Source organism: Idiotropiscis lumnitzeri, chromosome 12 (assembly GCF_059441095.1).
Source record: "Idiotropiscis lumnitzeri isolate Australia: NSW breed Sydney's pygmy pipehorse chromosome 12, RoL_Ilum_1.0, whole genome shotgun sequence".
NCBI lineage: Eukaryota > Metazoa > Chordata > Actinopteri > Syngnathiformes > Syngnathidae > Idiotropiscis > Idiotropiscis lumnitzeri.
The window spans coordinates 16,882,156-16,898,438 of NC_142402.1; the positions used below are offsets into that span (position 1 = coordinate 16,882,156).

At 43.5% G+C, this 16,283-nt stretch overlaps 1 protein-coding gene across 5 annotated transcripts in view; it reads left to right on the forward strand.

Annotated features, from left to right (window-relative positions):
* Positions 1-16,283, forward strand: part of pard3ab (par-3 family cell polarity regulator alpha, b) — an 81,645-nt gene that overhangs the window by 57,016 nt on the left and 8,346 nt on the right. For 4 of the 5 annotated variants that reach the window (XM_088311678.1, XM_088311675.1, XM_088311677.1 and 1 more), the window contains 7 exons: positions 3,043-3,226; positions 3,879-4,033; positions 5,478-5,522; positions 8,440-8,670; positions 9,285-9,543; positions 9,757-9,873; positions 10,032-10,328. In XM_088311678.1, coding sequence (XP_088167804.1) covers positions 3,043-3,226; positions 3,879-4,033; positions 5,478-5,522; positions 8,440-8,670; positions 9,285-9,543; positions 9,757-9,873; positions 10,032-10,328 — 1,288 coding nt within the window. The remainder of the gene's footprint in view (positions 1-3,042; positions 3,227-3,878; positions 4,034-5,477; positions 5,523-8,439; positions 8,671-9,284; positions 9,544-9,756; positions 9,874-10,031; positions 10,329-16,283) is intronic. The other variant, XM_088311680.1, reaches the window with a different exon arrangement.

A 16,283-nucleotide genomic window follows, 5' to 3' on the forward strand; every position in this document is an offset into this window, starting at 1 on the left:
AGCCAGAGGACAAGCTGGGGACCGCTCGGTTCACCGTCGCCGTGGCAACAAGTGTCGATCACGTACAAAGGTGGAGCGAGATGTCTGTCTTCACAAGAAGAAAATTACCTTCAAAGTAAAAGTCCAGATGTCTTAAGCTGCAGGCTGCTGCTTTGCTGTCTTCACGCTCTTCCTGCGAGAGACTGCACGTAGCCCCCCCCCCCCTCCCCAAAAAAAAAAGAAGTTACTACATCAGGCGTGCGTGAAACTTGTGAACATTTTTCCTTGCTCGCTGTTTGACCTTTGACCCCACAACTTAGCTCACGGTGCCTTTTCAAATCAATAGTATGATGACAAATTTCTGGAAAATTCTAACAAAAAGCAGCACCTGAGACGTGATGAGTAACAGCTTTAGTGGAACAATAGCTGACATTTTGCTGGAGGAAAAGCAGGTGACAGGATGCTCTGAATGGAACCGTAAAAAGGTGAGAGTGACATCTCATCATTGTGTTTCCTCCCTTTGCATAATTAGAAGGGAGCTTGTTGAATATGTTTAGTCGTGCGTTTTAACCCAGCTGTGCACTTGGTTTCAATTATGAAATGCAGTCGACTTGGAAATGCCCTTCATTTGTTTTCATTGACTTTTTTTACACTTCTAGCAAAAGCAACATTCCATGTAATAAACTAGTTATTAGTCGTTCTTTGTAGATGACAAAGAATATATGCCTGCGATTATTGTTGCTTGTTGCGACTGTTTGTGCTCAAATAGTTGGTTAAGGGCAACAGAGATTCGCACTTCCTCATCCTGTCAGTAAACTTTAAGCGACAACAAACAGCTTGAAGCCTCTTTTTTAGTAAAGCGCTCACCATGTGCCGAACTGCTGCTTGTCGTTTAAGTTCAATGCCACCAAACTGAAAATTTTGCTTGCAACTCCGGGCACAAAATTGGACGAGCGCCGGCTCCAAAAAGTCAAGAGACCACTGGATCTAACTTGGCTTTGATTTTGTTGTGAAGTAAAGTGGTCCGCCGCTATTCATCGGGGATGGCGACCATGTCATCCTGCGTATTTGCAAAAAGCTGCGTGGGCAAACGATTTTATATCGGTAAAAAAAAAAATCATGTGTGGCCGACCGTGGCTATGTTTATGTCCAGTTATTTCTCGACCTTTCCAGACTGTGGCGAGTGCAGCAGAAACATTTGATGTTTTTCCAAACACACTCAGGGATATTCTCCCGCTAGCGCACAATCTGGCAGCAGCAAATTGGAAATCAAAACAAAGTAGCCGACGACAGGACGGCGTCGCTTTTTAATTGATTTCCGCGCGTCCCGTCACGATGAACGTGCGTGCCGGATTGAGTGGAAATGGGCCGCCCCGGTGGCGGGCTCATACTTGAAGCGGCCATGTTGGCTGTAACTGCGTGAAGTGCCGATATTGCCGCAGAGCCAGGCCATGCTGCCGACACGTTACGATTACGCTAGCAAACGAAAACAGAGCACACGTGACGGAAGGGAGTTCCTTGGATACGTTCATGCGGAGTGAGGCCAGTCAAGGTGAGCGAGAGTTAGCGCTTGTGTTCTCGTTCAAGGCGAACAACGTGAACTCCCTCGCCTACAATCACGATGTCCACGTGTGATTAGATTTCCTTCGATTACGATATGGCTAATCCACGACAATTATATTTACTCCTTTTCCGAGGTGAGCCAATGTGATAACGATGATACACTTAATTCTCGACCGGTCATGTTACTTTCAATTTAGAACCGTTCTGAAATGAATCCAATTCTTGTGTGACAGCGCAATATGGTTCACTCCGATGACGATGATTTGACTTGATTCCGATTGATTTAACACACATTAAAATACAATAAACTCCAATTAAAATATCATTTACATAGATTGAGAATATCATTTATTCAAATTCCTTCCAATAATGACTTTACAATTCGATTCACTTGTAATTACGCTTGCGTAACACAATTAACACAGGTTAGAGCGCAATATGATTCCCTGTAATTATGATCGGATTGACTCCAGATACACACTCGGATATGATTGAAATTACGATGTGAATTATTCACGTTCCAATAAAACACTCTTATTATACTGTCCGATTGTCTTTGATTACGATATAATACGATTTGCTTCAATTTCAATACGTTATGCAATTATTAACTCAAATTGATCAAATCAACTCAGTCAATTTCGCTTTCAATGTGATTTGCTTTATTGATACGATTTTCTCCGTTGATGATAAAAATCAAATTCACATTGACGACACAACACGGTGTGATCCAAATCTCGTCAGTGTCCGATTTAATGTCAACCCTTTTAGTGATGTGTAATTCACACCCCCACTCTCAACAACAATCGACAAACGTGAGGTCGGCGCACGAGGCGTCATGGTCCTAAAGCCCCCCACCCCCCCGTTGGTGACACACATCCAATTTGGAAGTGAAGATTAACCACAAAGTCTCGCACTGTGTATCAGTGAGGGGCTTTAAAGGCCGGCTTTTCGCCGACTTATTTTCTTTCCCCGCCTCAGTCAGCGGGGAAGTTTTTATCTTCATTTGCGGCGGTGGCGCAGCTTGAATTAATCACGCTGTTGTGACAACGGAACGCCGCTGTGCCCGATGACAAACTCGCTAAGCTGATTAGCCCGCATCACACGGCCTTGCCTTCACCCGCCGTCCCTAATATGTGATTTGCTTTAAAACGTCACCTTCTGCCTTTTGCTTTTCTTTTTTATTCCTCATCTTTTTCTTGCAGTTATTCTTGCTCAGCCTGGCAACGTGTGCATCAACGAACAGTCCTTTCAAAGTTTTGGGAGTGAATTGGATCGGAATCGGATTGATTTTGAGTTAATCAGATCCTAATTAGCGTGAATTCTTCATAACCTAGTGGATCGCACCCGTTCATAATTTGAGTAAATCGTATTTGATCGTAATTGGAGTCGATCGTATCGCATCATAATTGGATATAATAATTGTATTGCATCATCAGTGGGGTGGATCATGTGAGTTGGAGCGAATCGTAATTGGACCGAACTGTGGCCGCTCTGCAGGCAACTACCAGCTTTCTCCGACCGTCAACATGCCGCAGGACGACACGGTCATCATCGAGGACGACGGGCCGCCGCTACTCCCTCCGCAGCTGTCCGACCAATCGTCGTCCAGCTCACGCGACGACGTCGGCGCCGGCGACGTGATGCCGTCCTGGGCGCAAGACATCCCCGCTTCCAAGGACAGGTGGCAAAGGAAGATATTTATATTGGCGACACATTTCATGCAATCAACTAATTGAATAATAAGTTGAAATAAAATCTATGAAATTTTAACAAATTTATTACTTTCATTACTTTTTCAATAAAATGTGAGCAGGAAATAGTTGGTTTATTTTTTTCATAAAATACAAAGTACAAGTGAAATTAATTACAAACATTGATGTGCAAATTTGAAATAGAATTATACAAAATAATTGTAAATGTCTTATTGTAGTGATTTATTTAAGTGAAATTAGAAATCAGAATTGGAAAAGTAATTATAGACCAAATTGAGCATAAATTAGTGTTTAAATACAAAAAAATCGCATTGATTGCTGTCGTTGGTTTGCATAAAATACAAAAATATTGAAATATTTTATTGTACTAAATAACTGAATTGATTTGACATTTTTATTAAGCATGATTTTTAAAGACATTTTAAAATGAACTTCTATTCAAATAAAATTACTTTGGTTCTGAAATTAAGAATTTTCACTTTTTTTTTTCTTCATCTCATCTACCCCCGAGGTGGCCAAGCCGTCCGTCCCTTTTAAAATCAAACATGGCTGTCGAGTGCAAACGTTTGCCCTTCTCTCAGTGCTCTTCTCCTCAGTGATCGTCTTTCTTTTTGCGTGTAGCTCACAGATGGCGGACGAGAGGCCCGACGCCGACGCCGCTTTCCGGCGGGAAGGTTTTGGTCGCCAGAGCATGTCGGAGAAGCGCACCAAACATTTTGGAGACGCCTCACAGTTGGAGATCATCAAAACGCGCAAGTCCAAGAGCATGGACCTGGGTAGCTACTTCTCACACTCAAACACTCCCAACAATTAGCCTTAGCCATGATTCCAAGTTCACAAAGTAGGGTTGGGTGAGACGAGCTGGCTTGTAAAAAGCAACGTCCGAGATCACAAGTCAGCCATTTGGTCTTACCTTTAATCGTGTGTTGTTAAAATAATTACAAAAAAAAAAAAAAGATTTGGACTGGGATTTAGATTTAAATGATGCAAGTAATATGGAAAAAATTCTGACTTTATAAGAAAAGTGTCGGCATAAAGTACACAAGTAGTACGACAAGATGACGCACTCTCTCTCATGTTGAAGCAGAATTTGACAAGACTGACTGAATCTGTCCAAAAACATTTTCTCGTCCCGGATTCATCTCTTTGAAAGAAAATTGCGCATTTATAGTAGTGACAAGTTCATGCATATTTTACATGGTCTATTTTGAACAAGAAAGTCATTGCATCGTACCCGATAACAAAGCTGCGCAATATGGAATGGATTTGTGAGGCCTTTCGACTCGAGCGGCAACTAACGATTACTAATGGAGTCATTGCATTGAACCATGTTTTCATTTCCATCCTTTTCTTCTGAAATTTTCAAATTGTCTGCGCTGAAAATGCCAAAACAAATTAGGATTCAGTTCCCGCTTTGGAGTTCTTATCCTCACTAATGATCGTGGATGTGCGGTACACCCTCAACGGGTCGCCAGCCAATCACACCTGATCACTCTTTCTAAAGCTAATTTTGGATGATTTTAAATGCTATTAATCATATCAAAATGATTATCAGTTCATCTGATAAAGAGTAGTTGTGGAATTTGGCAAAATAATCGTTCCATCTCCACACTGAGTCAAACCGAATGGAATCGTAATCGAACTGAATCGACTCGTTCTACTTTAAAATCGAGCCGTGCTTGAATCGAATTGGAGATTTAATAATGAATGATATTCATCTCCGTGACGACGCTGATCCGTGAACTGCCGTTGACAGGCAGCGGCGACGTCTGCCAATAATACCAAACTGAAAGATTTCTCACAAAGAGCAACAATCATCTGACAAGGAACGAAACACTTGCAGAATATTTTTTTTTATTTAAATTGACAAAGGGACCCTACTCAAAACGGGTTCGCTCTCTTTGCAAAGTGTTGGCGATGTTCACCGCTCAACTTTCATTCTCCTAACACCTCTCGCATCATCTTCTTCAAAGTCTTCCCCTTTGGCCCCAAATCTACCGTTTGCCCGACACCTTTTCCCCTTGAAATTCTTCCTCGCAAACAGCTTCTCCTCCTCATCCTATTGATCAATAACCATAATAAGTGCATCCCTCCATCCTCGTCCGTAATGTTTGTGATGTTTGCTGTGGCGGGATTGTTGCATGAGCAATGTCATGAGCACTAACTGAGCCTGGAATCTTTTGCCCCCACCCCCGCCCCGTCTTCCACTTCCTTTAACAGTAGCCGACGAGATTAACCTCAACCCTCGTCCTGACGCCGGCACAGGTAAGGCTCGTAGCTAGTGGGAGCGCTACATGCTAACGTAGCCTTCACAACTGTCAAATGACGGCGTTTGAATCACAACTTGAGGCTCCAAATATCAGCTTTTGTTCTGAAAGATGCTCAGTGGCCCCCGTTGCGTTAATCTCCTCTCAGCACCAGCCGTCGTCTGCGATTGATGAGCGGAGCTTAATGGCGTTGAGTTTTTGCCTTCATAAATTCACTTGAATAGAATTCAAATGAACACGTTTCACCACCATGTCATGGCACCGTCTTGACTAATTTCTGGTGAGTTGCTCGGAACTTTTTACGTTCTGTTGCGCCATGGCAACCAGCTGCAGCATATCATGCTCTGTCTTGACTAAACGATTTTCTTTTTCACGAAAATGACGTCAAAGCACGTCAACCAGCCAAAGATTTTTTTGTCGTTTGTCTTCCTGAGCTTCATCAGAAATGGCAGCAAGCAGCATATCATGCCTTTCACTATGTTCTCACAACCTTTTTTTTTTTTTTCAATGACATCAAACTACAAGCGACCGCTTTCCTGCCAGTCTTTTTTTTTTCCTGAGTTGCCTGAGTTGAGGGATAGAACCAAGCAGCATATCATGCACTGTCCAGTAAATGATAAGACGTGCCTTTCTGCAATTTTCCACCATTATGAACTGAACATTCATCAATTATCGTTGTGTTGGCGAAGAAACCTCAAAGATTTTTTTTTTTCCCTTTTTCTTTTCCCGCCTCCCTGCTTGTTGAGCAGACACAATAGCTCATGTTCAGTTTTGAGGTCACCGTTAAAGACGACGGGTTTCATCTTTTGATTCTTCGCCGTGGCTAATTACGCCGCGCGTGCGCTCCGTCCTCATTTAAGGCGGCGCGTTTGACAGCGAGTCATCCATCACTGTCGAGTCGGGTCTCCTTTTTGGCGACCTTACGGCAACGGAGTCGCTCGCTAATTGTCGTATCGCACATTAGCGCTGAGCAAGGAAAGCCGTGATCCTCCCGAAGCGAGATTTAAAAGCACGACGGATGTAAATTGCGCAACATCTGGGAAATGCTCGCAGCAGACAGGAAATGCAAACGTTTGCATCGTAAAGGAGATTTGAAACACTTTGGCGAATGTTGCGTTCCATAAGCAAGCCGCTAAGATCACTTGTCACTTGATGTCTCTTGACACGCTCATGTTATTGCAGTTCTGCTTACCTTGAGCGCTGCGTCAAAGAGGTTCTTTTCATTCAGCCGAGCTGCCAAGAGATGGGTGGAAAAACGCTAAACTGTGACATCACTGGGTTGTCAACTTCAGAAGACACGTTTTCAGGAATATTGAATTCATTTCTTTTCACACTTGACGACACGCGGCCAAACGCAGTGATTTGTATTCAAATATGAAAACGTCAATTTTCCTTCCAATGTCTCTTTTCAAATCTATTACAGCGTCAGCATAGCCGATAAAAGTTCTCGTGCGAATTTATTAAAAACAGCTGAGAGGTTTTTTTTCCCCCTTCTACCGCATGAAACCCAAAACTGGCTTTATGAGATTCTCAATCTCGTCTGGGGTGACTTTCAAATAATCACACGCTCGTAAATAATGCACGCTCTGCTTGACGGAGACCAAACAAGACGCATGGATGACCTTCAGCTGGCTTCTCGTCCGTCATGCGTGTCCAAGTAGAACGTAGCTCAAAGGTGGAACGCAATGCCAGACAGAAAGAGACTTGAAAGCTGGGCTGCTTGCCTCGCCGAACAAGATTTTCTTGGATTAGAAAAAAAAAAAAATTCTATCGTTATAATAGTAGAAGCTAGGGATGAACGATTTATCGTTTTGGGACTGAAATCGCAATCGCAGACAACGCAATTTTGAGGTCGTCAATGCTGCGGTTTGTGAGCGCTTGGTGTTGGCGGCCTTTCCGCATCTTCAATTTAAAGATTATCTCTCGGAGTGGATTTGAGCACTTGCATGACCTCCGAGCACACGCTGACCGAAATGCATCCGCTCAAGGCCTCGTCGTCTACAAGAAACGTGTCACAAATAACTAAATGTTGAGTTTTTCGCGATAACGAGTAAATGTCTTGGTCTCGAGTGAAGCGTTTCCTGGAGGTAACAATAGTCCTCACAGAATTTCTGTGTGGATGACTCGCATTGAAGGTAGACTGAAAATCAATTTTAAAAAAAAATCTGTTCTCCTTCAAATGACACAGACTAGCAATTAAATCCATTAAATGTTGTAATTGCTCTTGACTGTTTCACTCAGCGCTGCTGGAATGCATTCAAATCAATTGTCAGCCTTTAGAACAAAAAGCTGGCTTGATTTCAGACAAGCGCACAATTGGCTTCTCTGTGAAACTAAATACGTGAAAGAAAAAATTAGATATTACGAGAATAAAGTATTAGTTTAAAAAGAATTAAAGGAATTTATTTTGCACATTAGTAAACTTGATGGTGAGGCTGAAGAGATCTTTTGCAAGGACAAAAAGGCATCATCTTGCAGGAATAAAAAATATCAATATTAAAAAAAAAAAGTTTTATTTTTCAAGTCATATTAAAGATGAATTTTCTTTGAAAAAGGTGAAATCATACTTTTGGCCATTTTATTGTATTTGCTTTATTAATTTTTTTTAACCCTATCCCCCATTTTTCACAAACACGCCTCACCCGCCCTGTTTTTTTACTTATCCCCAGCTAATTTGCATTTCTCGGAAATTTTACTTAATGAAAATTTGAAGGGAGTGTCAATTATCGGCAAATTATTGCTATTTTTTTTTTTCTACAAAATACAACCTGATAAAAACTTGTAAGCACTTTTTCATCAATGTTCTTTCTCTTTTAAAAAAACAAAACATAAAACCGCTGTCTTAAGACTGAACAGAAAATGTGCTGAAATGAAGCGTTTCATTCAAAACGCCTTCCTGTGTCTGTTTGAATCAGGATCGTCCACGAGGGACGTGGGGCCGTCGTTGGGCCTGAAGAAGTCCAGCTCCCTGGAGAGTCTCCAGACGGCCGTTGCCGAGGCGACGCTCAACGGCGACCTTCCTTTCCATCGCCCTCGCCCTCGCATCATCCGGGGCCGCGGCTGCAACGAGAGCTTCCGCGCCGCCATCGACAAGTCATACGACCGTCCGGCCGCCGCAGAAGACGAAGACGAGGGCATGGAGACCCGTAAGACCTCCGCCGCGAAAATTCGTATTTCTGTGCCGCCAATCACACGTTCTGTGCCTTCCATAGCGTGCGGCGGGCACCTCGGCGTCCCCCGACGAGGACCTCGATTGCTACGTAACTTTCCGCCTCGAGCCTGAATCTTTGAAACTTTGCATTGTGACGCATGAGCGTGATAGCATCTTGGCTAACAACTGGACGCTAACCGTTCATGTTGCGTTTGCGAGTCGCAAAGAACGCCGTTAGCGCTTAGCCTCATTAGCATCACCGTGATGCGATCCCCTACTTAACTCATTCATTACCAGCTGAGTAAAAAAATGGATCTTTGACGTCTTTAGCCGTCAATGGCAGTCAATGAGTTAATAGAATAGCAATAGTTTGAAAATGTATTATACAAAAAAAAGGAATCATTTTGCAAGGGGGTCACGCACTCCTGTCGCGCATATGCAATCAGATATATTCAGCACTGGAGACCCCGATCCAAAAAGCTTTCGGCACTGCCCCAATAGCAAGCAAGGACTTATTTCTCAGCTCAGAACAAAAAAACGTGTATAAAATGGTTCCCTCACACAGGTCCAAGTTGCTGAATTAAAAACATAAACGTGTGCGTCTTACAGTGGAGGAAGACACAGAGGAGAGTTGTCGTTCGGGTCGAGAGTCCGTGTCCACGGTGGCCGAGTTGACGGCGCTGTCGCCGGGCGGAGAAAGGACAACGGCGGCCATGGTCAACGGCAACACGAGAGCCAAAGACGACAAGAAGAAAGACAAAGGCGGCAAGGACAAGAAGAAGGTGGACACGCACAAGGAAAAAGAAAAAGACAAAGACAAGGGAAAAGCCAAGAAGGGAATGCTCAAAGGACTCGGAGACATGTTCAGGTAACGTAGATGCTTTTTTTTTGGTTTTGTCTATCCATTTTTTTTTGTCTGCTTCAATATAATGTTTTAAATCACACTTTTGGGGGGTGTTGACAAGAAGCTGTTTTGATGCTCAAAATTTTGGCCTGTGAAAGTTGTTTGAAGGTTTGATGATGGACGCTCTCGTCGGTGCTTCTCTGCTTGAAAAGCTTTTTTGCGTTCCGACGATTCCAGATTCGGGAAGCACCGTAAAGACGACAGGATGGATCGCAAAGGTTCCAGCAAATGGCGGCCGGAGGAGATGAACGTTTCGGACGAGGAGACGCTCAAGATGAAGATGGAGCAAGAAAGGTGACATTGATTAAGTCATGTTCATTTAAATTGTAAGTGGTCACTTTTACCTTCCTCTCGAAACAACTCTGCTGACAACAAAAGTGAGACCACCCCCAAGTGTTAATATTTTTCTTTGACGGACACTTCAAGTGACTGTACCATTTGTGGCTTGGCAGGATTCAGGCCAAGATGCGAGAGCTGCGTGAGCGTCAGGCACGGGAGCGGGACTACGCCGAGATCCTGGACGTGAGCCGCTCGCCGGAGAGGTCCTCTGAGAACGAGCACCCGTACGCCGGCATCAGCCCACTCAACAACGGCGGGCACGGCAGCCCCCGCGCGGACCGCCACGCCCCCCACAGCCCCCGAGATGACCACGAGCACTACCCCCGCTTGCATCACCACCACCAGCACTTGGACTCCCTGTACACACAAGTCAGCAAGGCGCGGCCCGAGAGACCCCCCTCTGCGGACAGGTACGTCCACGCCACACTATTTGTTGTCTTGTAGAGTGCAACTGACACCATCAGTCCAGTTCTCCTGGAATCGTTCACATTTTCGAAAGTCGGTGCTTAATTTCGATTCCTAATTAGCCGTGTGAAAGAAGCCCACGTGAAGAAGGGCCGACATTTAAGCCCCTCCTCCTCCCCCAAGCTGCAGCACGTATGAAGCGGCAGCTCGTCCGCACTGGCTGCTCCTCTCGGTCAGATACTTGGCTAAAATGAGCTCATTAGCGGCATGTGCAATACAATACAACTATTTATTTAGCACTCACTAGAAAAGCTACGTTTTTGCATAATTGAGTAGGTGACAATCAAATTGAAATGAATTGAAACGGAATATTCACAGTGCACGTGAACGTTTTTCTGAAGTGGAATCAAATTAATCAAAGTTCTAAACACACAACTCTATGATGACAAGTTGGGGGAAAAAAATGTTTGATTGGAAAGATTTGCCAATGTATTAAAAATATGCCAAAAGAAATCTTATCAAACAATAATCCTCCACATCCACAGCTCACGAGTCACTAATAGACTGGTTACGTTTTTTTTTTTTTTTCAATGAAACTGGTCCTTGATGAAAGACGATTCCCATTTTTGTGGTCTTTTTGATGTGCACAAAAAAATGACACAAGATGGCGCCGGAGCCTGTATTATAGGAAAGTAGTACATTAGTGTTGAGTAAATGAAGTGCGGGAAGTATCATTTAATGTATCATTTACTCAACACTGATGTACTACTTTCCCCAAGCAGTATACGTCAACCGACCTCCATTTTGTGCATCTACTGATGATCGTCCTTTTGCGTCCGCCATTTTGCGTCTGCTGACCATCGGCATCCACTTGCTGCCTTTTTGGGGCGTGTGTGACGTGACAGCCGGTGTGCGACCTTTCCACCGGTTCATGTTGGTATTTGTGTAAAAGGTCTTGGCGGGCTCGTTCTGGTGAGCCCGAGGCGCAAACAAGAGCGTCGGCCATCACACCTGCAGGAGAAAGTAATCACAAGATGGCCGCTAAATGTCAGCACACAATGCAGCCTCCTCTTGGAATGAAACCTTTTCAACGTCTGACCTTTTTTTTTTTTTTTTTTTTTTTTTTTAACTTTGTTTGCGCTCTCGCCTGCTGACCGGACGTCATATTTTCACTTCGTAGTTTTCAACTTGAGTCGTGATGAAATCTGCTTTTTTTTTTTTCCCCCCCTCTGCATCTTTTACACGGAACTCAGCAAATACGGACATAACATTTGGACAATTAGTTGCTCAATGAAATAGTTACTTCAAAGGTGGTGGCATGAAATCATGGACATGACTTCAAAATATTTTCAATTAGTATGGCATCAAATAATTTGTGAACTGGCCGCAATCGAGTGAAGTGCGGAATCACCTCAAATAATGTTGGCTTGGAATAACGTCGCATCGAATCTTCATTTGACACCCCATCGTCGTGTGTGAACCTTTCACGCAGATCAGCTACATTTATCAAATCTGGTGGTTTGGACGGGACTTGAGAGGTCCTCAAGTGTTCCTCTTGCTGTTGTTGCCATGGCGATGACACAATAACAATGTTGTTCTCAACTCCACCAGAATAGTGCGTCCATTCCCACCGCTGCAATCCTAAAATAAATAACACCCCCCCCCCCCATGTGCTCCTGTAGAGGACAGGAAGTGAGTACACGTTTTTTTTTTTTGGGGGGGGGGGCTGTTTGTTAATTTGTGGGTCCACTGACACTAACATCATAAATCCAACACAAACAGTGTTAAATTTCATGATGATGACTTTGGGCTTATTTTTTTTTTCCCCAAAATTCACAAGGTCGTAATTGTTGAAGGCTTTTGAGTTTGCCGCCGTCAACGTTGACGTCAATGTATTCAACTTTTCTCGGAACAAGTAGAGAGTGTTTGTTTGTCCACAGCCAAAGATAATGTCGGGCAAGTTGCTTTCAAAAGTTGTTGATCCGGGAAACTGCCGACCCCAGATTGTGGCGATGATAAGGAAAGGTGGCGTGAATCCCGCCGCTCGCGCCGCGACGTCGCTTCCTGCAATTAAATGATTGAACGGCATAAAGCACAGTTGGTGGGGCTTATAAACTGTAAGTCACAAAAAAAAAAAACATTTTCACATTTTAACTTTGGGCCAACAAATAGTGTGTGAAATCGGCCAACTTGTTGCTGAAGACGACGCATGACGGCTCAGCGCTGCCAGATGCAAATGTTTTGGACGTCTCTGAAAAGATGCGGTCTTGAAAATGCGTTTTAGGCGCCGGTACTTGGTCCCGCCCTTTTGGCTCGTGCATGAGGAACCTGCTGCACTTTTCTCGTTCCCTCGTCTTGATCCCGCCAAGCTCAACGTTCTGCAAAGCTCAGCGCAAATATTTTCCCGGCAAGAATGTGAGGCGGATGATTGACATCTGGCGCGGCGTCGTAATCCCGCAGAGTAAAAGCGGAAGGCAATCCTCTTTTTTTTTTTTTAACTTGTTCAAGTGCTGAACTAGTGACAGCGACGTTATTGTTTGAAAGCTTTATTCGCAACAACAAAAACAACACTCCACGCTCGTCCTTGAATGATCACGAGAATTATCCGATTTTTTTTTTTTCTTTCCCCCTCTCTCTCTCCCTTCATCCTCCGCTCGCAACGCTGAGAGAAAAGCTCCCGGGGATTTGCAGTGATTTGATTCCCGGCTCTTTATTGAACGGCCTCCATTACGCTTCATCTGCGCCGAGGGAATAAAATCAAAAGAAAGAAACGGCCTGCAAACAAACCTGCAGCGTCGCTTTGCCTCGCCTCGCCTGTGTGTCTTTTCCGCAGCCTGATAAGACTTTTTTTTTTTTTTTTTTTGTGATGTTTGCGCCCTTAACATGATTTCTTGCTGTAAACAAGCAAGCTTTAAAGACTGTTTTGCAACCTTCATTGTCCATGGCACTTCTTTTTTTCTTTTACATAACATCGCTTGTCTGGGTGGAAACCTGCTCTGTCCAAATCAAGTCAATTGACTCAATATTCTTTCGCCATGTTGTCGGTTCTTGTTTCTGCCTTTTGAACTCATTTCATTTATTGGAATTAGTGCATCTTGAGAGCAAATCTCCAAACTCCCTTGAACTGTCTGAACACGGTGTTTCTGAATGTTTGAATTTTGTTTAGACAATATTGAGCGGTAATTCTCATATTTGAGTACGTCTGTTTTGTCAGTCAGAAAATCAACACTTTCGGACTAATGACGTGAAATTGGATTAGTAGTCTCGGGCTTTTGTGCGATGAAACATTTTTTTTTCTACACTTTGTTCTGGCTGGACAATTTAGTTGCTGGATAATTATAAACGGGCAAATGGCAAATCCTCCAAATATTTGTCAAACGTTGAGGCTGTGCTTTGGCATAGGCGAAAAAAAACAAAAAAACTCAGAAATGAGCTGGGCACATTTCCAGGTTTCCTGCTTCCGATTCGGGCTCATTGGGGGTTTCTTGAAACAAGATGGCTGACGTCCGGGTCCATTTTGGGCGTCTTCTTCATACGTGCAGCCAATTTCAAGTCCATTGACTGTTGTGGTGTTGGAGACAAAATATTTTCTTAACATTTGAGTGCAAAATGGCTGCTTTGAACCAAAATGGCCGACTTTCTGTTTGTTTGCTTGGTCCTTGAAATGTTTTCATGTCAATCACCTTTTTTTGAGGAAATTGAGGAGAAAAAAAAGTGTTCGAAATCATCTTTCCGAATCTCTATTGAGAACGTCGCATAACGCTTCTGAAGTTTTTTGGAGGTGGCTTGTTGACACTTTAGAGTTGGCTTTCATTTCCCGAGCTCTCGTCAAGTACATCGAGACGGAACATTTTGGCGAGTGTGTTTGTGCCAAAGTCGTCAACTTGTACTCAACACCTGAGACGAACGCAGATCGTCAAGTGCGGGCGTGGCGGCAACAGAACGTCTGGCGGCTTCGCCGGCGGTGTCGCCGTCGCTCCCTGCGCTGGAAAAGCTGATGACGCAAACGTGAATGCCGGCGGCGAGCGAGAGAGGCGCCTTCCTTCGCTACGCTTAACTGTGGCGCGAAAGTGGCTGTCTCAGCAAAGCGAGGATTTGCAAAGCTCGGCTTTTCCTTTTTTACGTTTTTTTTTTTTTTGCTTTGTTTTTCGTTGCACTTGATCCTTTCCTTCCTCTCGTTTCGTTTGCGCTTCGGGCTGTGCGTTACCCACAATGCAACGCTCCACTGGATCACCCTCGTCCCGCAAGTGACTCGATGTCAAAGCAAAAATGTTGCAATCGTTTCTTCCAATGCAAATGCGTTGCTGTTGCTATGGTGACCACAAATCAACAACATGAACGATGGCTCTCGGTTGTCTTTTTTTTTTTTTTCACAGTAATCATTCTGTCGTACCTCAGCAATATTAATAATCACGTTTGGAAAATAGAAATGAGATTTTCTGAAATGAAGGTCTTAATTACCTTTAAAAATGACGCATTTGAATCCTTCAATCCGAACGTTTAAGCATTGACTGAAAGAGTAGAACCCCAAATCATAATTTGGTTGGAAAACAAAAATTACTTAAAAATGTAAAAAAAAAAATTGTTTCATAAGTAATATTGAACTGACATCACAGCCATCACAAAAAAGTGAATTGTATTGAAAAAATAATGCCATTAAAAACTGCGCAATCTAAGAATGAAATTTTTTCTTGTTTGTACTTAACAAATGTGAGATTTTCAATTTGATTGAAATGGCCCCAACAAATGTCTCCATAATTGATTTACAGAATGTCTTTAGTTGAAATAGATATATTTTTTTGGGGGGGGTGGGTAGGTTTTTTTCCTGTAAATTCATCAAGAGCGCACTTGAAAAGTCTCGAATTTGGTTATTGGAATCTTATAACACGTCGGCGGGATGCCGTCTCACTTCCAAGAGCAAACCTCCTGGCCGCCAGCCCAAAACTCCTCAGCTGAGCGTTCCCTCACCACAGGAAGAAACATGCACGCCTCGGTTGGCTTAAGAAGTCCGGATGCATGCGGAGGAGATCGCCTCTTAAACATGACAGACGAGTGATGTCTTTTTTTATTTTCTTCTATATGACATCACTGTCATTGCCCCCAATTAAAAAAAAAAAAAAAAGTCACCTGTCGTCATCATCCTCTTGACATTAAAACACATGTTGGCCATTAGATGATGTGTTTAAGGCGCCATTTCTGATGATGTCACTTAATGGACGTGCCAATCGCAGATTGCAACGTTGCTTTAATCCCGCTTCAGACATAATCCACTCTTTCGTTAACATCATCTGCTTTCATTCGACTGACACTAATCGTTTGGTTGAAAACGAAACCGACGTGGTCCTAAAAGTCATCCCGGGCGATTTAAAAGGAAACAAATATTGTGCTTGAAACTCTAAAATTAACCTTTGTGGTCTAAATTTCCCGACTTGATACTTTGTAGAAGTACCTTTTACTCCGATTAGAGGTGCGACTCATTTGTCTCTCTCGGTTGTGCTGATCTGGAGACGGACATTTTTTTTTTTTTTTTTGCTCGTTCTTCCTCGCAAAACAGCTCGAGGTCAATAAGGATAGATGGCGAGCGTTTGTGGCCGGCGTGTTTAGGTCGTGCTGCGGATTCTCAATTGGATCGGATTGAATCCATCCATCTTCCGCTGCTGAAGAAAAGCGGCCGGGGCGCATGACGTTGCCACCGTCACGTTTGACAGCGGGGGACGGTGCATTCAAGGTCACGTGCAGTCGTACGTTTTTCATTCTGCCACAAAAAGTTCCATTTTGGTCTCGTCTGACCACAGTAGTTTGTTGCGTCTCACAGGTGGCTTATGGCAAACTTCATACGACATTTTTTATTGTCTTTTCAAAACTCGTCTTTCCTGATAAATTCCTTCCGGATTTGTCGTCCTGAAAAAAACAAAAAAAGTTTCAAATATCGTAGGAATTTTGTTCGACTCCGTTTTGTC